The sequence below is a fragment of the Schistocerca nitens genome, chromosome 2 (genome assembly GCF_023898315.1).
Source record: "Schistocerca nitens isolate TAMUIC-IGC-003100 chromosome 2, iqSchNite1.1, whole genome shotgun sequence".
Classification (NCBI taxonomy): domain Eukaryota; kingdom Metazoa; phylum Arthropoda; class Insecta; order Orthoptera; family Acrididae; genus Schistocerca; species Schistocerca nitens.
Genome location: NC_064615.1, coordinates 594,905,281 through 594,931,444, shown reverse-complemented (window position 1 = coordinate 594,931,444; position 26,164 = coordinate 594,905,281). Strand labels below are relative to the sequence as shown.

Here is a 26,164-nt window from a genome sequence, read left to right as displayed (position 1 = left end):
GCCACCTCCTTTGTTGATGGACTACATTTTCTAAGCACTCTCCCAATGAATCTCAACCTGGCACCCGCCTTACCAACAATTAATTTTATATGATCATTCCACTTCAAATCGTTCCGCACGCATACTCCCAGATATTTTACAGAAGTCACTGCTACCAGTGTTTGTTCCGCTATCATATAATCATACAATAAAGGATCCTTCTTTCTATGTATTCGCAATACATTACATTTGTCTATGTTAAGGGACAGTTGCCACTCCCTGCACCAAGTGCCTATCCGCTGCAGATCTTCCTGCATTTCGCTACAATTTTCTAATGCTGCAACTTCTCTGTATACTAAAGCATCATCCGCGAAAAGCCGCATGGAACTTCCGACACTATCTACTAGGTCATTTATATATATTGTAAAAAGCAATGGTCCCATAAGTGATTAACATTGCAAGATCAGAGGTTAATGTACAAGTGAAATACGCCATTGCAAATGTAGAATGCTGGTACATTAATATCCAGCGTAACAGTCAAAATGTTGAATACCAGCATGCAAACGTTCGTGCACTGTGTCGAACAGGTGCTGGGTGTCAGTCTGTGGGATGGAGTTCCATGCCTGTTGCATATGGTGGGGTAATTTGGGGACGGTTAATGATGTTTATGGATGATGCTGGAGTTGTCATCTGATGATGTCCCATATGTACTCAACTGGAGACAGATATGGTGATCAAGCAGACCAAGGCAACATGTTGATATGCTGTAGAGTAAGCTGGATTGTAACAGCTGTATGTGGGTGAGCATTATCCTGTTAGAAAACAACTCCATGATTACTGTTCATGAATGACAGCACAATATATCTAACCACCAGATAGATGTACAAATTTGCAGTCAGGGTGTATGAAATAACAACGAGAGTGCTCCTGCTGACATACGAAATTGCACCCCAGACCATAACTCCAGGAGTAGGTCCAATGCGTGTAGCATCCAAACAGGTTGGCAGAAAGCTCCCAACTGGCCATCTCCTGACCAACACATGGGCATCACTGGTACTGAGGCATAACTAGTGTTCATCAGAAAAAACAACAAACCTCCACCCTGCCCTGCAATGAGCTCTCACATGACACCACTGAAGTCACAAATGGTGGTGGTTTGGGTCAGTGGCATACACGCTACAGAGTGTCTGGCTTGGAGCTGTTCTTCAAGTAACTGATTTGTATCTGTTAGTTGTGTCAGTGTGTTGCCAACTTTTGCTCAAATTGCTGTTGCAAGTGCAGTACGAGGTACTAGAGCTATAACTGAAAACAATGGTCTTCAGTCTCAGACATGTCACATGGCCATCCAGAGCACAGTCTTCTTGTGACTGCACATTCTCGTGACCACTGCTGCCACCAATCACATATATTCTACATTCCTGCCAAATCTTTCCGCAACTATTACACGACCTCGTTCCAAATCAGTGAAGAGTTGATAATGGTGTCTTTGTCACCTTAAAGGCATTCTTGACTAACATCAGCTCATCACGTCCAATCTCAAAGGTAACTAATGTTCGAGACTGTTACAGCACTTATTTAAAGCATCACTACTAGTGCAACTCTTACATGGCTGGTGTGAAACATGAATAGACACCATCTTTCAGATGTAAAAACGTGGCTACTGACTTGTTTAGTGGCACAATTCCTTTTTGGAGTTGCGATTTTTTTTCTGTCAGTATATATTGTGCAAAGTGTATAAGGTGTTACTTGTTTCATTTTTGTCAGTATATATGATGCCGATAAATCCTTTTATCAAACTATTTATCTGTGATTGGAACGAAAAATCGATTTACCTATTTACACATATATGAAACAAATTAATTAGACCAGACACTAAGTTACTGATGATCAAGTTTAGCAACATTGTTCCACTATTAGAATTTTTTCATAAATTGTAATGTCAAAAAAATCTGATCGTCACTTCTGAAGGTGGTCAACAGGAAGTCTTCAAAGTGACTGGCAGTAGATTTTCATCAACATTGCCCTTTCAAGTAACCTTCACTGACTACAACAGCTACTTTTATGGATTAATTAATTTTTTTATAAATAGTTTAAATAAGATAAGGGGAGTCTTTATCTTAATACCAAAAAATAGCACTATAAAACAACATTCTTTCTACAGTCTACTAGCATTCAAAAGCTTATGCTCATAAAACCATAAAGTTATTCTTCTGAAACCAGAACAGAGATGAATAGGAAATGTTATTAAACCTATGAACCCAAAAAATTATGAAGGGTGCATTCACAATGATTCAGAATGAACTTCTACTCTATTTATCTCTCTTTCATCCTTTTATCATTCCAATTATGCTTATTCTATACTTACTGTTGACTTCATTTTCAAGAGACTGACAATGATGGGCTCCTCTCTCAAATTCTTCACTTTTGTATGTCCTTTTCTTACCTACAAATGTCCTCCTTTTACCTACAAACAGAGTTTTTCATAAGCTATCCATCAGTTTTTGGTCTCTGTGTTTGCTATCACAGAAGAAACCTCTATAACATTCATTTCTCTTCTTTACTATATTTCACTTCTATTAAATTATCCTCATCACTTTTACATACCCCAATAGTTTTTGGTTACAAGTCATTCCATCACACATGCTTTCCTTTTAACTTTACTACATGCCACTTCATCATATTCTTCATCATCTTCTTTATTCTCTTGAATTTCAACATACCATTCATTACTGTTATACTAGGACGCAAATCCATATTTTCAGCTGGGTATGGTTTACATTCCTTTGTTTGATTTCTACATATTTGTTTGAACATGATGAAATCCAGTTGATAATATTATATGCCTCATGTTCTTTTACAAATGTACCTTACTTCACTTAAGTTTCATTTCTTCTTTCAGCCCAATGAAATTGTGCTTTCATTTTTCTTGTGGAATGGAGCATTAAGTGTCCCCCTATAAATTTTCCTACCTTTTTGCTATTTTATTAGTTTCATATCTCCTTATATATTTCCTCTAATTGATCATAGTTACTTCCTGCCACTGGTTGATAAACTGGTGCAATGACTGATAGTATTGGTTTAATTTTGATCCCAAAAACAATAATTTCATCATTACATTTTCCATAAAACTCATTCTGTAGCCCACCTTTACGTTCATAATGATGCCAAACTGCTTAGCTTTATTCATTGATAGCAATACTACCATTCACATAACAACACAGACCCAAGAACTGTTTTATTTGCTGTACTTATTAGCAAATTAGTGTTTTCACATGTAAAGGCAGATTTTGATTTTTCATGAAAACTTTTCAAAATTGTCCATTTTGAAACTACCCATAATTTTATGAGATGATGGAACACACACTTATTCCCATAGTTCTGCAGAAGAAACATGTCAATTTCAGTGTGATGACAACACAAATACATAGCTGAAAGCAGTACTTAGAAAAAAAAAGTATACTGAAAAATGAAGGTTAGATATATTTCTTGTGACATAAATAGCAATTTCAGAAACAAAATCTGTACTTTTTAATGAAAATCACTAATTGAAGTTTTTTTTAGCTTGCATAGATAATTACAAAAGTTGTCCTAAGACAAGAAGAAAGTAGCACATATAGAACACACATAATATTACCTTCTCTTTTGATAATTTGTCATACAGATGTAAAACACGAGGAACTATCATTTCACCAAGGTGACAGACTGCCATACGGCACTCTTTTCCAATCTGCAGAAGGAAAACATTCATCAGGACTTTAAGACTGTACAAATAGTACAGCAAAAATACAAAAATTGCACTTTTAAATACCTCCAAACACATAGAAGTAGCTAGGCGAAGAAAGGCTTCTTGTGTTCCAACAGATGATTTCAAAAAATTATCATCCAAAAATGCTTCAGCAAGTACTGAAAACCTGTTTATGACAAAAGCAATGGTAGAGAGGATTACAAATCACAGAATACATGAAAACAATCAATTGTTAATATTATAATATAAACAGAAAGGTAGAAAAATCGACTCACCAAGTGGCAGCAGGGGAACACACACACACACACACACACACACACACACACACACACACACACACAAAAAAGGTTTTAACTATTACAAGCCAGTGGCTCTTTCTTCTGGCAGAAGAGTTGAAGGGAGGGAGAGGGGTGAAGGAAAAGGACTGGAGAGGTTTAGGAAAAGCAGTACAGTTCAGAAAAGTCGCCCAGAACCCTAGGTCGGGAGCACCCACCGAATGTATACCTGCCTTAGTTGATCAACACCTGCAGCCCACAGTACAAAGACTTCCGCCCTATATTAAAGACACCAACAATTTCCTATATCGTCTGAAATCCGTGCCCATCCCACTCTCACCACAAATCTTGCTTGTCACCACTGATGCCATTTCCCTCTATAAGAACATTCCCCATGTACATGGTCTGCCTGCTGCTGCTGAACATTTCCTCAGTCAACGCCCATCTGATTTGAAGCCTATGATATCCTTCTTCTTCACCTTAATTAACTTATACAAACAATTACTTCAGCCATACAAATAGATCAGGGGAGTCTTTCCTGGGACCCACAAAGCCTTCAGGCCCTAGTTTTGTTCAGGTACATTGATGACATCTTTGCCATATGGATTCATGGTGAGACTGACCTATTAAGATTCCTGGAATCTCTAAATACCATCTCCCAATTAAATATCACATGGTTCTATTCCGAATCCCAAGCCACTTTCCTAGATGTTGATCTTATCCTCACCAGAGGCCAGCTACACACTTCTGTCCACATCAAACCTACTAACAAACATTACTACACACATTTTGACGGTTCCCATCCTTTCCATGTCAAATATTCCCTCCCATTCAAAGCAAACATATTTGTTCATATGTACACTCTTTACAGAAATACATCACCGCTCTCACTTCAGCCTTCACTGGATGTAATTATCCCAGCAACCTAGTAGAAAAGCATATTTCCCAGGTAATCACATCCAATCCTGGTACTGCTGATCCCTCCAAAAAATCAACTTCAGAGCACACCTCTTATCACCCAGTTTTACCTTGGTCTTAAATGTATCAATCAGCTACTTCAACAAGGCCATTACTTCCTAAAATCATGCCCTGAAATGCAATCCACTCTCTCTGAGAATTTGCCGACCACATCTAGAATAGCTTTCCCAATCTCCACAACACCCCTGTCAGACCCTATGCTCCTTCTGCACCCATCTCCCTACCCTATGGCTCCTACCCCTGTGAACGTCCCCACTGCAAGATTTGCCCTGTGCATCCTCCTATCACCACCTACACCAATTCCAGCCCTGTAACTGGCAAAACAAACTATCAAAGGGAGAGCACCTGAGAAAGGACATGTCATATACCAATTGTTATGTAAACACTGTTCGGCCTTTTACATCAGCATGTCTGTCAGGATGAATGGACATAGAAGGTGTATACAGGCGACACACAGTATCATGTTGCAGAGCATGCTGTACAACATGACAGTCATGACCTCAGTGCCTGTTTCACCACATCCGCCATCTGGATTCTTCCCCAGACACCAGTTTCTCAGAACTCAACAGGTGGGAACTAGCACCATAGAATGTCCTTTGTTCTCGCCACCCACCTGGTCTTAACTTACAATAATTCCCTCTGTCTCACCATTTTTTCACAGTAACTTCACTCTTCTATTTTTTGTCGTCCCCCCTACCGCCTCTGCTACATTCAATGCACTTAGCTTTTCACTTTTATTAACTCATGCGTGATGTTTTAGTAGTGATCTCTGTTTTGCATATTACCCTGTCTTTCACTTTTCAGCTCTCAGATTTTCAAATCTTGTTCAGTGCAGTCCCCAACAATCAGTCTTCCCTTCTCATCCCATCCTGTAAGTCTCCCCTGGCCCGGGGTTCTGGGCGGCTTTTCTGAACCGCACCCCTTTCCCTAAACCTCTCCAGTCCTTTTCCTTCACCCCTCTACCTCCCCCATCAACTCTTCTGCAAGAAGAAGGAGCCACTGACTCTGAAAGCTTGTAATAGTTATATCCTTTTGCGTGTGCGTGTGCATTGTGTGTTTGTTTTCCCCTGCTGCCGCTTGGTGAGTAGATTTATCTATCCATTTAAATCATAGAATATGTTGAACGTAAGTTAATAATTAAAAGTATGCGTTAGGTTTGTAGCTGAGCTGACAATTACATTTTTCTTGTCCAGTTCCTCAGAGCACTGTATTGTATATGCTCTGTGCTCAAATTTCAGACAGATTATGAACCCAAAAACATACTATCACTCAAAGTATCCAGAAAACTCAGAAGTCTCAATTTTTATCTTTTGATTGATCCTTACAAGGACAAGATAAAAATTTCTCAGGCTGGTAAGCAAAGACTGTAATTTTCAGGTAGAAAAGAAAAAAGGAACTCTTTTTAAAATGATGGTTTGGCCAAAGTTTTTCCAGTAAGATGAGTTTATCTCAGAAGTGTGATTTTGGAATGTTTACTAGGTACCCATTTTCAACTGTTGGAGGGGGGAGGGGAGGAGGGGCTCTCCAGGTGCTAATTACTTTAAATGTGGTAATAAAATGGAAATCAGAGGCTGTCAAATTGTAGATAAAGGCTGGATAGTCCAACTATTTTACTTACAATCTCCCAGCATTTCCACTGCTAAAAACCCTTTGTGAGAGGACAGATTGTTCTATGAGGGTGGACTGAAAAGTAATGCCTCCACCTTCATAACTCTTCAACAGTTGGCAGCACTGGTGTGCAGCAGGTACTGGCTTGTTCCAGTCTCTTCTCTACAGCTCCAGTTGGTGGGAAGCCTTAGCATTGAAAGGTTGTGTTGCTACAGGGTAAAGTATGGAACCCCGCGCAGATGGTCGGTCATTGCTATTTAAGCAACGTGCAGTCATTTAATTCTTGACAGCGGAAGGTGTCACACCACAGGAGATTAATCAGAGAATGAAAGCAGTTTGTGGTGATTTTGTTGATGTGAGTACTGTGCGTTGTTGGGTGAGAGAAGGTCCTGGCAAATTTCAACTCTGTGTGTTTTCAATTTAGGAGTCAGCATCTGTGGTACCCATTGTGCACAGATCTTCTGATAGCCAAGCAAAGCAATAATGTGACCCACACATTCTTGTGAAATGCCGATTGTGCCTGCAATTTCTCTCTGAGTGATACGACAATTGTCCTGAATCAATCTGTCAACATTTTGCTTGTGAAACTCGGTAGTTGCTGTCACAGGGTGTCCAACTCTTTGTTTGTCACGCAGGTCAGATGTTCCCCCCCCCCCCCCCCCCCCTCAACATTTTTAAGCTTACTCATCCAATGACGCACGGTACTCACATCAACACAATCACCATAAACTGCTTTTATTTTCTGATGAATCTCCTTTGCGGCGACACCTACTGTCAAGAATTCAATGACAGCACATTGCTTAAATTGCTTTGACCAACCGTCTGAGCAGGGTTCCATACATTACACTGTAACAACACAACCATTCAATGCTAAGGTTTCCTACCACCTGGGGCTCTAGAGAAAGGCTATGGAACAAGACAGTACCTACCACATACCAATGCTGCCAACTGCTGAAGAGTTATGAAGGTGGAGGCATTACTTTTCTTAATATAAGAAAAATCCTTTTTTTTCCCTATCCAAGCTGTTTTCACATATTGTTTGTACTAGTTAGCCCAAAAGAGTTATGCGGTATACATTTTTCCAGGTAATCAATTCTCCTTGAATCCTAGAAAACACTGGTCTCAACCTTTCCCACAGATGAAACAGACTTCAACACCTTTAGGGTGGTGCCACAGGCTCCCACACACTGCACTGATTTCTGTTTCATTTATAGCATGAACTGATGGACATGTCAGTACTCTAAATCAATTACTTTTTTTTTTTTTTTTTTTTTTTTTTTTTTTTTTTGTTGATCTAAACAACGTGGGTAGATTTGTTTACACATTTAATTTTGGTCAATATTCAACAAAGGTGGTACACATCTTGTACGAAGCATTCTAACTATTAATTCTCCAATAAAATTTACTCTATCCTGATATAGCTGTGACACGAGCTATTTCATACACATTTAATCATCAACGGTTCAATATCATATTGTGCACTTTTTTATATTTTCATCTGTAGTTTCAGTTTTGGGATGTCCTTCATGAGTGTCAGAATTTGATTGAAAGAATTTTAGGACATCATGGTATTCCAGTTAATCCGAACACATACTTTCTTGGAAAAAATTCGGTCACAGTACGCTGACGTTTATGGGAACGATAATATTTTGTAATTTCACAACCAACCGTAAAGATAGCGTCCGTAAACCCAGCAGTGACATCGGATGTTGAACCGAACCGTTCTAAACAGTCCAAGGCTGTAAACATCTCCTGACGGGTAGGTGGAATGGTGTCTGTATTCTCTTCCTCTTCACTTTCTTCTGATGGCCCTTCTTGCACCTCGTTCACAGCCTTTGGCACATCCGATTCCACAGAAGCACATACGGCAACATCGTCGTCTACACTAATGAATTCTTCTAAACTAATCCCAGGGTTCACAACGTCCTGCAGAACTGTCCATTTATCAGGTGAAGTGGCATCTTCTAACTCGTGGATATCATCAGTGTTGCTATGCCTCCAAGCTCTGTTAAAGCACTTCCCTATATGATGTGGCAATACTGAGTTCCAGGCTGCTGCGATGGCTTTTATTGTGTAAAGCAGATTCCAATTTGGGGTTGCACTTTTGTTTTCAGCAGCACAAATTGCAGCTCTTACAAGTCGCTTATGATAGGCTCTCTTTATGAGGGAGATTATGCCTTGGTCCAAAGGCTGAAGGCGGCTTGTGGCGTTGGGTGGAAAAAACTGAACCTTTATGTTGGATAGGTTCAGATCACGAACGTTATGGGCAGTACATCTGTCCAATGTAAGAAGAACATGTCTATTTTGAGCAACCATTCGACTATTGAAACAAAGAAGCCACTTGTGGAATGACGTGCCATCGATCCAAGCTTTCTTGTGGTGAGAGTAGATGCAAGGTGGTTCTTCCTTCTTCTTCTTCTTCTTCTTTCGCTTACACCATAGTCTCGCAGGGTCGGCGTGATTAGAACGGATTTGGGAAGGTTAGTTTTAGGGGTGGTCGGATGCCCTTCCTGCCGCCACCCAGTACCCCCAGGGATTGAATCAGTGTACCCCAGCTGTCTGTATCTAGTGTAAATCGTGAAATAGTGCAAACGTATTTCAAATGTTTGCATAGCATGTAACTGAGGCGGGACGTGGGGACCAGCCCGGTATTCACCAAGCGGGACGTGAAAAACCGCCTAAAAACCACATCCAGGCTGGCCGGCAAACTTGCCCTCGTCGTTAATCCGCCAGGCGGATTCGATCCGGGGCCGGCACGCCTACCCGAGTCCAGGAAGCAGCGCGTTAGCGCTCTCAGCTACCCTGGCGGGTTGAGAGTAGATGCATGGTAAAGTGTCCATATTTATGTTTTTTAAAACAACGCGGTTTCTCGGATTCACCGATAACCCAAGGACGAAACTTCTCACTGCCATCAGCGTTAGAGCACAGTACAATAGTCACACGTTGTTTGCTTCGTGCTTCACCACGACATTTATCACCTTTTATCCCCAGGGTGTGATTTGGAGAAAGATTGTAGAAAAATCCAGTTTCATCCATGTTAAACACATTACACAAGGCATACTTTTCCCTCACTCAGTTGAATTAATGCAACCAGCTGTTCGCACTTTCTTCATAAACCTTACTTGCTTCACCACAAATTTGTACAGATGAAATTGAATGTCTCTTTTGGAACTGATACAACCAACCAGCAGAACAACGGAAGTCTTCAATGCCCGTATCTTTAGCAATATCATTTGCTTTTGACTGAATCACAGAGCCATTTAAAGGTATGTTAGATGTACGCATATGATTGAACCATTCTAACGTCTTGATGTCTTCATACTTGGCGGTATGAAGTTGTTTAGATTTGTTTCCAGAACCTGATGCCGCAGCATTAATAATTTTTTCTCAATTCTTAATAATCGTAGATAAAGTAGATTTAGGTATTCCAAACTGCTATGCAATTGTTGTTTTCTTAGTACCACGGTCCACTTCATCTAGAATCTTAAGCTTTAACTGTACATTTAGTGCTGTCTGTTTCCTCTTTGCCATTTTCGTGTGCTATGGTACCGGTTGTAACTGAATTTTTTATTCAGTATTCCAACTCGATACAGCTACGACTAACAGAACAACTATCAAATCTGGCACTGAGTACATTCCTAATTGCTGCTGCACACATTATTGAATATCTTACAATGTACAGCATACGCTGATTGTTGAGGTGATAATCGCGGCTACCGACCTACAATATGTTAAAAACGAGTCAACAATAAGTATAATTAGCTTTGTAGATACATTTCCTACATTCATTTTGGAAAAAAAATTATGCTTTAGAATACTCTAAGGCTGGAAGTTCGTGTTACAGTGAAATTTAATTATGCTAGGAACTGAAACAGAGTTCGTAATTCGCCTTAACAGAAATTCGTGTTAACCAATAAAACATGCCATAAGAACTACTGTATTCCTGGCGGGACCAAAATTTTTTTCACGTTAACCGCGAGTTCGTCTTATGTGAGTTCGCACTAACAAGGTTATACTGTATTAATACTGTCTGCAAGGTCTCTGACATACAACATGAACAGCAAGGGTCCCAACACACTTCTCTCAGGCACACCTGAAATTACTTTTACGTCTGATGATGATTCCATCCGAGATAACATGCTGCATCCTCCCTACCAAAAAGTCCTCAATCCAGTCACAAATTTCACTTGATATCCCATACAATCGCAATTTTGACAACAAGCATAGGTGTGGCAGTGAGCTATGCTTTTCAGAAATCAAGAAACACTACGTGTACCTTGTAGCCTTGTTCCAATGCTTTCTTTCAGTATGTTGCGTGAGAAGAGTGCGAGTTTAGTTTCACATGATTAATGTTTTCGGAATCCACGCTGGCTGGCATTGAGGAGGTCTTTCTGTTCAAGATACTTCATTATGTTTCAGCTCAGAATATGTTCTAAGATTCTACAACAAACCGTCAAGGATATTGGACAGTAGTTTTGTGGATCACTTCTACTGTCCTCCTTGTAGACAGGGGTGACCTGTGTTTGTTTTCCAAGAACTGGGTATGGTTTTATGTTCAAGGGATCTACAATAGATTACAGTTAGAGACGAGAGGCTAACTCAGCTGCAAATTCAGTATAGAATCTGATTGGGATTCCATCGGGCCCAGGAGCTTTGTTCAATTTTAACAATTTCAGCTGTTTCTCAACACCAACAACACTAATAAATATTTCATTTGTCTTTTCAGAGGTACGACGATTAAATTGGGGCAATTCTCTTGGTTATTCCTTTGTAAAGGAACAATTGAAAATGGAGTTAAGCATTCAGCTTTTGCTTCGCTACCCTCAATTTTAGTTCCTGTCTCATTCACTACAGACTGGGCGCTAACTTTGGTGCCACTAACAACCAGAATTTCCATGGGTTTCGTGAATCATCATTTGACAGTTTTCTGCTACAGTAGCCACTGAAGGCATCAGGCATTGCTCTCTTGATAGCCAAACATGTTTCATTCACCATCTCTCTATCTATAGCCCCCTGCCCTGTTTTACACCTGTTACCTGCAGTAATCTCTGCATCTAAAGAAGTTTCTTTATAGTGACTGTATACCACACAGATTCTGTTCTACTGGGTACATATTATAACATTACAAGCTCGTGGGCGAGTTAGTCATCCAGCTATGCCTGGTATTGTGGAGAAATGAATTTGTTGCATGGTTGAATGATAGGGGACGCAGGGCGCACCATGACCAACCAGCCTGGCTAGTTGACTGTTTCCGCCCCAGGCGAGCTCAGGTGCAGAGACAACGAGCATGTAGCCGCATATGGGTAAATCCCAGAGCTGGGAATTTGGATGGCTGATGCTCTCATTGCCTTTGTGCAGAATATTCTCCATGAGACTGAGTGTCAGATACTCTTAAAGATGGCCAACGCCACAGCTCTTTGAGATTCAACAATAACTCACATCAAATATTAATGAAAATCTGAATACATTTGAGATCTCAGAAGAATGAAGTGCATCCAATGGGCACAACACTATCACAATATCCTTAAAACTACAGAAATTAATATTTCACAGTTAGTAAACATTTTCACAATGAACCTCTGACTTAACAACTTCAGATGATAGTATTGCACTATAGCTATCAACCCTGAAAGCTACATATCTGTATCTATTTTATTTATTGATTGGCTCTGAGCACTATGGGACTCAACTGCTGTGGTTATCAGTCCCCCAGAACTTAGAACTACTTAAACCTAACTAACCTAAGGACATCACACACATCCATGCCCGAGGCAGGATTCGAACCTGCGACCGTAGCAGTCCCACGGTTCCGGACTGCGCGCCTAACCGCGAGACCACTGCGGCCGGCTTTATTTATTGATTTATAATGTCTTTTATACTGCTTTCATCACACAAATGTTAGTCAGAATATCCTATTCTCCACATATACACAGTAAATGAATACAGCATCAGCACTTCATATTTTGGCATACTTGTGTATTTCTTTAAAGAACTGTTTATTATTTTGCCAGTAACTTTATTTAAATGGTGAAAGCAAGTGCTATTTAAAAACTGTGCTAATGTAAAATTGGTCAAATGCATGTGTTAGTGGACACAACAACTGGAAAGAGAATAAAAAGCCACTTCTGTCAAGAAGGCATAAATAATTGTTTAAATAGTACGCAACAAACTGTTGTCATTTATCATGAGCGAACTTGTGCACGAATACTAGCTTAATATCTATGGGAAAACCTTTATTTATGATTACTGTAAATTATTTGAGTGTGACAGAATGTTTATAACATTTCTTTGTTTAAAAATTGGTGTAATACATTAGTTTGGTCCGGAAGTGATCAAGATGAGTCAAATCTTGTGCGTAGAACCTGAGACTGTGTATATTTGGTGTGGACGGTCTTCGGCCAATGAGAATTGGACAGTGGTGCAACACTGCTGTAATCAAGGGGAGACTGGGACTTCTTGAGTGAAGAGCTCCATGGGGCAATTCTGGACACTTTGCGGTGAGTTCTGGAAGAAGAAAGACCTGTACCATGTGTGATTCAGTTGTATATGTGATTGTTTCTGGGCGGTGAATGGCCGCTACCACATTTTAGCTTCTGAACGGGCTTTATATTTAAAGAGGTCTGTATGTGTTCCACAGTAGAACTTTAATTTCTGCCGCCTAAATTACAGAACTGGGACTAGACAGAGTATCGGTTACTGTTCTTCATATTGCTTGTTTAATTTGTGAATCAGCCTGTTGAACTACGAACTGTTTAGAGCTGGTGAATCTTTCATGTATTGTGATCATGAAATGGAGTTAGTTTTCATGAGTCTTTGATTACTATTTAGTTTGGAAATTTTGCTATCATTCTCATATCAATCTTTACATAACTTTACTGCATTTGATAAGGGTAATTTCTGTCTGAACTTTAACTGAATATCGCGGACCACTTCATGTTTATTTGAGGTGTCTTTTCTTGAACAGACATTATTCGACATAATTCTCTGTTGTCTACATCAGTTACAGACATTAGAACAGAACCCATTATTATTGAATTATTCATTTAACTTTTACTTTGTGTTTCTGTGTACTTTATCAACTCACAATTCTAGCCAATGCATAGACTGTTTGACTGCAGGATCAAGCTGTAGGTTATTATTTACAGTTATTTGCAGCAAATTAGCTTCAAGACATGCAAGCAGATGGATCAGCCTTATAACTACATTGAGCTATTGTTTTTAAGCAGAGCCAAGCATAGCCCAAGTACCTAAATTACGAGTAAACACAGGTAAACAAGCAACTCCTTTGCTTATATGGGATGCTGTTTCAAAAGAGCAAATACTCAAGCAGTAACCATTTGGTACTGTCACAATATCTACCCAGTGTAACACCAACTACTTTTTAAACTTGAACCATAGTTCCTCTTCATGCTCCTGCACTTTGTTGGAAATTTTAAGTTCCTCATTGAAAAATGACACTACTGATTTTTTTATCTAGTTTAGTGAACACACAAATCTTTCTTTTTGTTTTAGTTGTCTATTCTACTTCGGTAAATACTGCTGCCACACATGGACATACTCGAAGAAGTAAAGTCTATTTGTTGCCATTAGATACAATATATTTGCATCATGAGTGGAGTTCCTAACTATCTGTTCTAGGTGGTTTTCAGAGAAGGCATTTAGTAAGTTTCACAAGATGTCCTATCATGTCCACAACTAACAAAACAATAACTTTTCCAATTAACTGTTGGATGATTAAAGCCTCCAGCTATTATTACAGTAGGATTAGAGAAATTACGTACTAGTAAACTGAGGTTCTCTCTAAAGTTTTCGGTTACATCATGAGATGAGTGTGGCAGGCAATAGAAGGATGCAATTATCATTTTACACCCACTCCTGATACTGAGTCTTGCCTAAATAATCTCACATGCAGCTTCAATTTACATCTGGGAGGATTTGAATTTCTTGTCTACTGCGACCAAAACACAACGACCATTTCCCATTTGCCTGTCCTTTCGAGCCTTTTGAGATACACTTCAATCTTCCCCAAAAATCTCACTGCCTTCAATTTCTTGTTTCAACAAGCTTTTTGTATCTAGTATTATGCGAGCTTCACTGGCACTCTGTTCTGAATGCTTTGGCAGTTAATCATTTAGTACTGTAGTATTCTCACCAGTCGAAGCAATTTGTTCCAGACTTACACTGGTAGTTCTGGGTTTCCTACAGCTATCAGTATCTGGACTGGATGCAGAGTCACCTAATCTAAACAAAAAAAAAAAACCTTTTGTGCACCGCACACAAGTAAGATACCCAAGTATCAGCCTTTAATATGTAGTGCCACCTGACCCAATTAGGGGCAACCCTACGGCACACTTCCAGGAAGTCGCAGCCTAGCTTGTCACAGAACTTTGGAAGTATCTGGTTCCACCTTTCTATTTGGTTTCATATCCAAGGTAATTCAACAAACACAAGAGTTCTCAAAGAGTTGTGCAAAGAGGCTGCAAGCACATTCAATGTGCTCTCGTTCCACACACAAGTACAAAGGCTATCATGTTGCAATGTGTCACAGAGTGCTGCAGCTTCAACAAGAAACTGCTTTGTTTCTGGAAAGGGCAAGGATTGAAAAGAGAAAGACACACCATATTTACTCGAATCGAAGCCGCACTCGAATCTAAGCCGCACCTGAAAAATGAGACTCTAAATAAAGGAAAAAAAATTTCCCGAATCTAAGCCGCACCTGAAATTTGAGACTCGAAATTCAAGGGGAGAGAAAAGTTTTAGGCCGCACCTCCAAAACGAATCAAAGTTGGTCCATTGTAATATGAGACACAATTTACGTCGAATGAATGACGATACAGCTACAGTAGTTTGGTTCGAGTCGTAAGCTTAGAAGTTAAGCTTTACCAGGTAGCCATTGCTATGCGTCAAGCGCTCTGTCCGTATTTATACAGGTAGCCTTCCTTTTTCACGTGCTTCGTCTGGTTTGAATCTATTGCTTATTTTGCTTCGATCTGATAAGTGCCGTTTTCTTTTTTATAGGTGTTTACGTCACTCTAAGCTGAAAATGCATTACTGTACTGTGTCATGCATTGTTTGTCGCATTCTGATAGTGCGTGTTTACGGACTGTCGCCGCTCGCGGCATGGCTTACTTTTGTGTGCGCTACTGCCACTAACAATAAAAAAAAAGAGAGAGGAATCGTCTCATTAGCGAAACAATGGCAAGAGACTGCTATTTGTTGTTACTTACACTGCTGCTTTCTTTGATAATGATCAACAAGAACCAAATAATAGACTGCGTATGATAGAACATGTTCTGAACGAGAGTTAGGCGAAAATTTTTCTCCGTTTGAAAATCTTTGCGGCCGCTTCTTTAGTACATCAAATTCTGCACAGAAATTAGAGTCATCTTAGATTTGAAAATCAAGTCAGTTGCCGTGCTTCATTTCTGACTGTATCACTTAATATGAATATAAACATGACACGATACGTATATTCTTCCACGTTTGCTGTTGTCTCACTCTAGTTTCGTAGTTTATTAGGCAGGCAGGATTTAAATGAGATAGCAGCAAACACGAAAGAAAACATGGCAAAATGTTTATATTCGTATAATTCTTATGGTGAAGAGAATACTGCATGTGATTCACAATTCATAAAAGTTCCTATTAGCAACCATCTCTTGTCACAGGTAGGAAAAATTTCAGAACGTAGACTTGGCCATATTGACAAACATCCCAAACAGTCTTGCCAGTCGAAGATGAACAATACGGAGTTTGTATTTACTTCGTTGGATAATGTATGAAAATGCAGTGGTCAAAACTCGGGACGGAGAAAAAAGCTCGTCTTCCTCTCTTTTTTTTTTTTTTTTTAACTGACGCAGAGGTTTTGGCGCCAGTATTTATCTTTGTGCCTACAAACCATGCCTGTGTAGCGCTACATATATTCGACGGCAGAAGTTCGTTGTGGCGGCACCTACCAACATTTTTCAGAACTCCCGCTTGCTTTGCACTCGATTCTAAGCCGCAGGCGGTTTTTTGGATTACAAAAACCGGAAAAAAGTGCGGCTTAGATTCGAGTAAATACGGTACATGTCAAAATAACAGATAATATAATTATTTATTTCCAAAGTGGTATATCCTGTGGATTTCTTTATGGAAATAAAGATGCTTAACCTCAGATAGTAAGGAAATATAGTAAATAGTTTTGACATCACAAAATAAAGGGGCCAGTTTTCTTTGCACATTGGAGTTTTACCATGTAGGGCTGAAGTTCAAGACATTTCCATGTTCCCTGAACTGATAGTGATGCTCAGCGCCAACAGTGAAAAATGATCACTTAAACACGAAATAAGTCGGCAATTGTCATCAGTAACTATTTTCCTGAACTGGAGAATCAACAAATCAATGCCTGGATTTTAAGACCATTTTCTATGAATGAAGGAATATTTTTAGATAGTAAGTTCAAGCAAAATCAGATTTTCTTGAACTAGACACTGAAAACAGATCTCTCTCAAACAGAACTAGCAACATTTTGGAGAAAGATTGGTGACAAGTATCCATTATTACCAGAAAATGCTTAAGAATACTTGTTTCATTCGCCACAACTTGAGAGGTGTGAAAGTGGATTTGCCACTACAGTGGCAATAAAAACAAACACAAGGAACTGATTGATCTTGAAACACAATCTACACTGTACACTGACAGAAAGCACAGTGAACACAATTTTTTAAAAAAATAAGCTATACTAATCACCTCACTAACTTTATTTATTGGTTTAATGCAACCCTACATAAACATGTGAACTTTATTTGTTGAACGCTAATGAAATGTTCTGTAGTGTCCTGTAATTTTAAAAACATGAATGTTAAAACCTCTTTTCCAGTCTAAAATTTATCAGAAACTTAACTCTGGGACATTGTTTTCTGTGTGATCTCCTTCGGGGGTAATGGTTTCTGAAAGAACCACGTTTCAAGCTGTCTTCGGAACTTGCAACAGAAAAATCTGCTGGTACCTCCTGTTTACTTATCAGCCAAGAGTTTGTCAATGGAAGGGCCTGGGCCAGTATTGATCTAAAATTTGTAAATTAAAACAATAATCAAACTGCTTATTCAATGGCAGTCTTGTCCCATCTGTTAACCGGACAAAATTGCTGGTATCAATTTTTGTATAATTTGTTTTCATCCATACTGATAGAGAAAAAACCGCAACACCAAAAAATAATGTATGGAGAGTAATGAAATTTTGGGACTATATGTGTCTAGGTAACATATTTAGTGTTATGAATATAATAGAGGGAAACATTCCATGTGGGAAAAATATATCTAAAAACAAAGATGATGTAACTTACCAAACGAAAGCGTTGGCATGTTGATAGACACACAAACAAACACTAACACATACACAAAATTCAAGCTTTTGCAACCAACGGTTGCTTTGTCAGGAAAGAGGGAAGGAGAGGAAAAGACGAAAGGATGTGGGTTTTAAGGGAGAGGGTAAGGAGTCATTCCAATCCCGGGAGCGGAAAGACTTACCTTAGGGGGAAAAATGGACAGGTATAAACACACACACATATCCATCCGCCCATATACAAACACAAGCAGACATTTTCATGTGTGTGTGTGTGTGTGTGTGTGTGTGTGTGTGTGTGTGTGTGTGTGTGTGTGTGCGGGCGCGGGCGCGCGCGCGTGCGTGCATGTGTGCGCGCGTGGGTGTGTGCGTTTGCGCGCGCGCGCGCGCGCGTGCGTGTGTGTCTGTGTGTGTGTGTGTGTGTGTGTGTGCATGCGCGCGAGTGTATACCTGTCCTTTTTTCCCCCTAAGGTAAGTCTTTCCGCTCCCGGGATTGGAATGACTCCTTACCCTCTCCCTTAAAACCCACATCCTTTCGTCTTTCCCTCTCCTTCCCTCTTTCCTGATGAAGCAACCATTGGTTGCGAAAGCTTGAATTTTGTGTTTGTGTGTCTATCAACATGCCAACGCTTTCATTTGGTAAGTTACATCATCTTTGTTTTTAGATATATAACATATTTAAGTGATTGACATTGGAAGATCACAGGATAATGTATGCACGAGATAAGCCACTGAAAATGTGAAATGCTGTTACATTAATAACCAGTGTAAGCACTAGAATGTTGAATGACAGCATGCAAAGGTGCATGCACTGTGTTGTACAGGTGCCAGGTATAAGTTTGTGGGATGGAACTCCACCTCTGTTGCACTTAGTCAGACAATAAAGGGACAGTTAATGCTGTTTGTGAATGACACTGGAGTTGTTGTCTAATGATGTCCCATATGAGCTTGACTGATGACAGATCTGGTGATTGAGCAGGCCAAGGCAACATGCTGACATTCTGCAGAGCATGTTGGGTTACAACAGCAGTATGCTGGCGAGCATTATCCTGTCGGAAAACATCCCCTGGAATGCTGTTCATGAATGGCAGCACAACAGGTCCAATCATGAGACTGACATACTAATCAGCTGTCAGGCTGCGTAGGATAACCACGAGTGTGCTCCTGCTGTCATACAAAATCTTACCCCAGATTATAACTCCATATGTAGGTCCTGTGTCTCTAGGAGGCAGACAGGTTAGTTGCAGGCCCTCAACTGGCCTCCTCCTAACCAACACATGGCTATCACTAACACTGAGGCACACTACAGGGCATTCTGCTTGGAGCTGTCCTTGAAGTAATTGATTTGTAACAGTTCATTGTGTCACAGTGGTGCCATCTGCTGCTTAAATTGCTCCTGCAGATGCATTACAACGCGCAACAGCTGGACGCTAAAGATAATGGTCTTCCCTCTTGGCATTGCCATTTGGTTGTCAGGAGCCCTGTCTTCTTGCGACTGTACACTCCCATGACCAATGCTGCCATCTATCACATAAAGTGACTACATTCCTGCCAAGTCTTTCTGCATTATCGCTGAAGGAATATCCAGCTTCTCATAGCCCTATTACACATCCTTGTTGAAACTTAGTGAGGTTTTGATAATAACGTCTTCACCACCATAAAGGCATTTTTGGCTAAAATCAACACACCAAGGCCAATCTCAAAGGTAACTAATGCTCACAACCATTACAGTGCATACTTAAATCAAACCTGACTTGCATCCTCACAGTGGCACTACTAGCGGCACTATTATGTGACTGGCATGAAATTTTAATACACGTCATCTTTCAGATGTAGGAACATGCCTGTCAACTTTTGTTTATGTTGCATAACTTCTCTTTGGATTTGAGATTTTTTCCCCCCATCAGTTTATTTCCCACAGGATTCTAATGAATGCTTTTCACAGTGCTCTCCAAACTTTCCCTCAATTTACAAAAACTACAGGACCAAAACCATCCACTATTTTCGAGAAGACCATGTTCACAGTTCCTCAAAATACACAAATAACTTCTGTTTTGTAGCAGCCTCCACTCTGTAATTCTCTATTACACAAAGATACTCAATGACAAATACAGTGACAGAGAAAACCTTAGCGTTCCTGCTAACTTCAGAGCCATTTCCAGTACATAGTAATGGTTACAGAATTTTTAGTTACAACTCCTTATCACCAAGAACTTCTGTTTGCTCGGGAATTAAGAATTCCAGCCTTCAGTGTTACAAGGATCTGGAATTCCTATGATCACAGCAGTGAGCATCTGTAACTGAAACTCTAAAATGTGGTTCCTTTAAATTGGAACATCAATAACAACAACTTTCAGAGGCATTTAGTGAATGATCTTTTAAGATTTTATGCTATAACATGTGTTTTAGGGTGGTTACTGTAAATGCAAGGGCATGCTGTAAATACATTGTCATTTTAATTCTCCATTAGTTACATTTTTCCCGAGTTACTTAATATCTGTAAAACCCACATCTGAAATTGATGGCACAAACTTTTGTGATGGCATTCAGATCAGAAACACTTAGTTCAGACTTCGTTCTAGCAGAAATTTTCGTAACGGTGTAATTCAACACTTGGAAGAAATGAAGTGTTGCACAGTTTCCGATCCCTACACTGTGTCAATGTTCCAAATTTATTACAAATTTCTTTACAGTATGTCATAAGAGTGACAGAATGTGACATCATTAATTTTGAGCTTATGCTTGGATTCTTTCTCTCTACTATTTGAGAAGAGAGGATTATGTGCTAGCAGTAGGTTTCACCCAACTCCCCATCTCCAACTATCGCCAACAACGCAAATACAATACCAGACTCTACATGCATTCATAGCTGTCAGCATCAACGAAAATTCTGCATAGAAACACCCAACAAGGCAGTTGCTGTACTCACGTGAAGCAAAATGGCTTGCTTCAGATCATGAGCCACACAAAATAGTAAACCTGCAGCAGTTTCACAGTGTGCTACATACGAGAAGTTGATGAGCACAAAAGAACTGAGATTTTGGTGAAGCCTAAATTTATAGACTGTGAGGCGTTCATGGAAGGTTACTCTGGAATTATTTGTAAACTATAATTTATAATTTATAACATATTACATAATGTGTCATGGCATACTTTACTAAGACCCTAGTATATGCATACTGTTTTATTTCCAGAAGTAAATCACCCACGATGTACTTCAGAATGGTATCCTCAGACAGGGCAAAGTTATAAGCTGAGTGCACATAGCTTTTGAAATTTGATACATGCATAGCAAGCGGCAATGAAACCTTTGGGAAAATGTTGAGATGTTCTGTTTCAGTATATGGTTTCAACTCCTTTATACTTATGAGTGGAATATCTTGGTAACACTACTTATTGCATTTTCACCTCACTCAATGCTCATTATCTGTAGAAAGATATCCAAGCTGCATGGTGGTTGACATTCCACATCAAGCTGTAGGCCTCCCACCCAGTAACTTAGCAAGTTAGTCAGTTAATATGTAAGAGCATCCCCACCTAGAATGGGACCTTGCTCAGTAAAGCACTGTGGTGTTCAAAACCACCTTCTGATTGTTGACTGCCGCACACATGCTTGTTTGGATTCATACTGTATGAATACAGCAGCCATGGTTTCACAGGTTACAGCATGTTGCCGCCCCTCAGACCCCCCCCCCCTCCCCCCAATCCCTTCCCCCGATGCCACCACCACTCCGAACAGTTTTTCTATCAAATGGCACTTGTTCCTTTTCCTCATGCACTATAAATTTTACCCATTCCTGCACTTGCCACATATTAATTGTGAACATATAAATAATGGTATTATGACAGACAATAACTATGGTTCAAGTAATGAATCAAACCTGCACCACTGCCTTGGGCAAGTGAACTGATTGACCTGTATAGGAATGAAACATGGCCTGTCTTCACAGCTTCAAACCTGTAAGTGCCTCATGCCTAGATAGCTCAGAAAGTAAAAACACTGCTCATGAAAGACCAGGGTCTGTGTAAAAGTCCTGGAATGGGATGCAATTTTTATTTGTCATGAAATCAAATAAATGTAGGACATAGAAATATGTCCAGCTGCACAATGATTCACATTAAATGTTAAGCTGTAGACTCCCCATCCAATAACTGAGTAGGTTAGTCAATGATCATTCCAGAGGATGGTATGAACACCACAGAGCTTTACCAGGCATAGTCCTATACGAGATGGTAAGCAGTTGGCTTCCTCCGACCTTTTACTTAACTTACCCAGTAAGTTATAGGTGGACCTACATGTTAACATGGACTCCAATCAATGGTGCAATTTACCATTTTTTACATTAACAAACACTTAAAGACACGACAAAGTGTCACATAACAATTTTAGGACAGACAAAGGATCGAATCCAAGACTTCTGGATCCAAGTCTGACACTTTCAGGGTGTATATGCGGACAAGGAAAAGAAATTCCCAGATTTTTCCCAGATTTCCCGGTTAAAAATACACTTTCTCCCGGGTGAAAACACATGTTTTCCGTGTTAAGTGACAATATATTTTTCCCTTATCAATCCTTTGAATGGTTATGGTTTCACACACAGGCGTAGAATTTCCTGGCACTTTAGAAAGTCAAACTCAGGGAAAAAAAAGACACGTTTTGGAAATATCTTTGATGTGCAGCAACATGTACGCTGCCTATTTTCGTATTACGAAAGTATACATTGGAATTTCACCAAACACCGCATGTTACTTTCCGAATCATTGAAATCAAGATAGCGATGCGCGTTTGTAAGCCAGTCATAGCTCACGATCTCGCCAGCCAATGGCAGCGGATATTCAGAGTATAGGACACGTGATGTATTCAGCCAACAGCAACATCACTGTAGCATGAACACACAAACAGGGAAAGTTAATAGTTTAAATGAATATACATAATATTGCTACAATAAAAGCAAAGCTTTCACTTATAATATTGGTCTCGAAGGTTAATAAGCTGCAAGAGAAGCTAAGCTTTTGCATATAATGTAGATCTTTTTTGTGCGTGTCACACTTAAGAAATTCATACAAATGTGCCAGTAAAATTTTTAATAATGACATAAAAGTCTGATCTTCAGGGTTCAAAATTCTTCTAAATGACTCGTCATCAAAGAGTTGATTTTTAAATGAGAGTCAAATGCTCTGTGATTTAATAAATTCATGGTACATTCTCGCACACAGTTCAACTTACGTAGAAGGATATTTACTTTGAAAGTAACGCTTTTCAAACCACCATTCGCAATATTTTCCCGCAACCTGTTAGAAATAGGTTCATTTCAGCAGTTGCCAGAGAGCGCAGATAACAGGCGACACCGCACTTGCACAGCTATCATGATGTAGGTAGCCCGTATAACCACACTGTGAACAGCAGAACCAGTGCATGATGGGAGTGGCGACTGGGTGGGGGTAAGGAGGAGGCTGTGGCGGGGAGGGGGAGGGATAGTATGGTGGGAGTCGCGGATAGTGAAGTGTTGCAGTTTAGAAGGAGGGCAGGAGAGAAGGTGTGGAGTGGGGGAGGGTGTAAGTAGCGGAAAGGAGAGAAATAAAAAGAAATTAAAAGACTGGGTGTGGCGGTGAAATGACGGCTGTGTAGTGCTGGAATGGGAACCGGGAGGATGCTGGATGAATGAAGACAGTGACTAACAAAGGTTGAGGGCAGGAGGGTTACGGGAATGTAGGATATATTGCAGGGAAAGTTCCACCCTGCGCAATTCAGAGAAGCTGGTGTTGGTGGGAAGGATCCGTAAGGCACAGGCTGTGAAGCAGTCATTGACATGAGGGATATCATGTTTGGCAGCATGTTCAGCAACAGGGTGGTCCACTTGTTTTTTGGCCACTGTTTGTCCGTGGCCGTTCATGCGGACAGACAGCTTGTTGGTTGTCATGCCTACATAGAATGCAGCACAGAGGTTGCAGCTTAGCTTGTAAATCACATGACTGGTTTTCACAGGTAGCCCTGCCTTCGACGGGATGGGTGATGTTAAGTGACCGGACTGGAGTCGGTGGTGGTAGAAGGATGTATGGGACCGGTCTTGTAGCTAGGACTATTACAGGGGTATGAGCCATGAGGTAAGGGATTGGGAGCAGGGGTTGTCTAAGGATGGACAAGTACATTGTGTAGGTTCGGTGGATGGGGGAATACCACGGTAGGAGGGGTGGGAAGGATAGTGGACAGGATATTTCTCATTTCAGGGCACGACGAGAGGTTATCGAAGACCTGGCAGAGAACGTAATTCAGTTGTTCCAGTCCCGGATGGTACTGAGTTATGAGGGGAATGCTCCTTTGTGGCCAGACTGTGGGACTTTGGGAGGTGGTGGGAGACTGGGAAGATAAGGCAAGGGAGATTTATTTTTGTACAAGGAGGGGAGGATAATTACCGTCAGTGAAGGCTTCAGTGAGACCCTGGGTATATTTTGCTCATCACTGCAGATGCGATGACCACGGGTGGCTAGGCTGTACGGATGGGACTTCTTGGTATGGAATGGGTGGCAGCTGTCGAAGTGGAGGTATTGCTGGTGGTTAGTAGGTCTGATATGAGCAGAGGTACTGATGTAGTCATCTCTGAGGTGAGGGTCAACATCTAGACAGGTGGCTTGTTGGGTTGAGTAGGACCAGGCGAAGCAAATGTGGGAGAAGTTGTTGAGGTTCTGGAGGAATGTGAATAAGGTGTCCTCGCCTTTAATCCAGACAGCAAAGATGTCATCAATGAATCTGAACCAGATGAGGGATTTAGGATTCTGGGTTTTTAGGAAGGATTCCTCAAGATGACCCATGAATAGGTTAGCATAGGATGGCGCCATGCGGGTGCCCATAGCAGTACTACAGATGTTTGTAGGTAATGCCTTCAAAGGAGAAGTAATTGTGGGTAATATTAAAAGATCATACATTATGTCATTAAAAAAAAAAAAAAAAAAAAAAAAAAAAAAAAAAAGGCATCAGAAGATACTCCAAGAGCATCGGATTTTCGTGAACCATACTAAAATGTGCACATTTAAAGTGCGTACTTAAGTGCACATTCGTATGTCCAGATTCCAAATGAAGTAGACCTCGACCTGATATTAAGCTTTTCAGTGTGGTTTTTGGGATGTAAATTTTCTTGGAGCACCAGTACTGTATTATATCATGTTTGGTTCTTTATTATGGCACAATGCCATATGTGCTAGAAGATGAAAACGTGCACTTGAAATGCAGCTAACAGCTGAAAAGGCCAGTACTGTGGAATTAAACATTTCGTTTCAAATGCACTGACTGCCCCTGCGGAAAAAGTTTATAAAAGTCAAATTTCTTTAGGAGACAGACAAAAATAACTTCACTGTTCCACAAGGCGATTAATGCTTGATTGTCAGAAAAGTGGAAATAAAATAAAATCTGAAACTAATGACATATTTTAGCCTTCCATAATTATGTGAATGCATTTTAATTCACTTGATAGTTCCCGGCCACAGATATCCATTTTGTTTGAATTTGACATGAGAGTAAATGTGGGGGAAACAGCAAAATCACTAAATGTAAACACGAGTCACGTGGAGACTACCCACTGTAAGTCAGACTGCTCTGCGCATCAGCCCCGGATCTACGATATTTGCGAACCGGGTCAATACTAAAAACTAAATCAAATTTTCAAAAATATGTTCATCTTGTAGTGCGTACCTTTCTGAAAAGTCTGAAACATAAAACACATGTGTTAGAGGAAATGTTAAGACATATTACTTAGTCTTAAGTGTACCAAAGTGCAGTGCCAAGCCTCTTCATAAAGCATTCTTCTACCGCACGTCACTGTATTTCGCTCTGTGGAATTGAAACTTGTATGTTTTGTAATGGATGCCATCAAACTATATTCAGGAGCCTCTCCTGCTCCTAGTCGGCCGGTTTGACAGCCTGCCCCTCTTTGGGGGAGGTGGGGGGGGGGGGGGGGGACGACTCGCAATTAATAGCGGATGGGATTATTTGTAATCAGGAGAACAAGAACTCTTCCGAAAACTTGCACTCTTTATTGTCTATTAGCTAATAACTTCCTGTTTTGTGTGACATAAAATTAAATATAGGATACATACAACCAATAAAGACAAGAGACAAGGAAGAAAGTACACATTCCTTCAATCCTTAGCTCCTAGCATTTTCTCCTCTCTAATCTTGCTACAGCTTTACATGGCGTGCTTTCCTTTCTGCAAAAAAGAATCTATTACCTCATCAAAGTTCATCAAACATTTTGCTACATGA

The 26,164-nt window shown here is 40.2% G+C and overlaps 1 protein-coding gene across 1 annotated transcript in view; it reads right to left on the bottom strand.

Moving 5' to 3' along the window:
- The window catches only part of LOC126236666 (serine-protein kinase ATM), a 500,205-nt gene that overhangs the window by 395,847 nt on the left and 78,194 nt on the right, over positions 1-26,164 (bottom strand). The window contains exons 7-8 of the mRNA XM_049946145.1: positions 3,788-3,890; positions 3,614-3,706 (exon numbers count right to left, since the gene is read on the bottom strand). Coding sequence (XP_049802102.1) covers positions 3,614-3,706; positions 3,788-3,890 — 196 coding nt within the window. The remainder of the gene's footprint in view (positions 1-3,613; positions 3,707-3,787; positions 3,891-26,164) is intronic.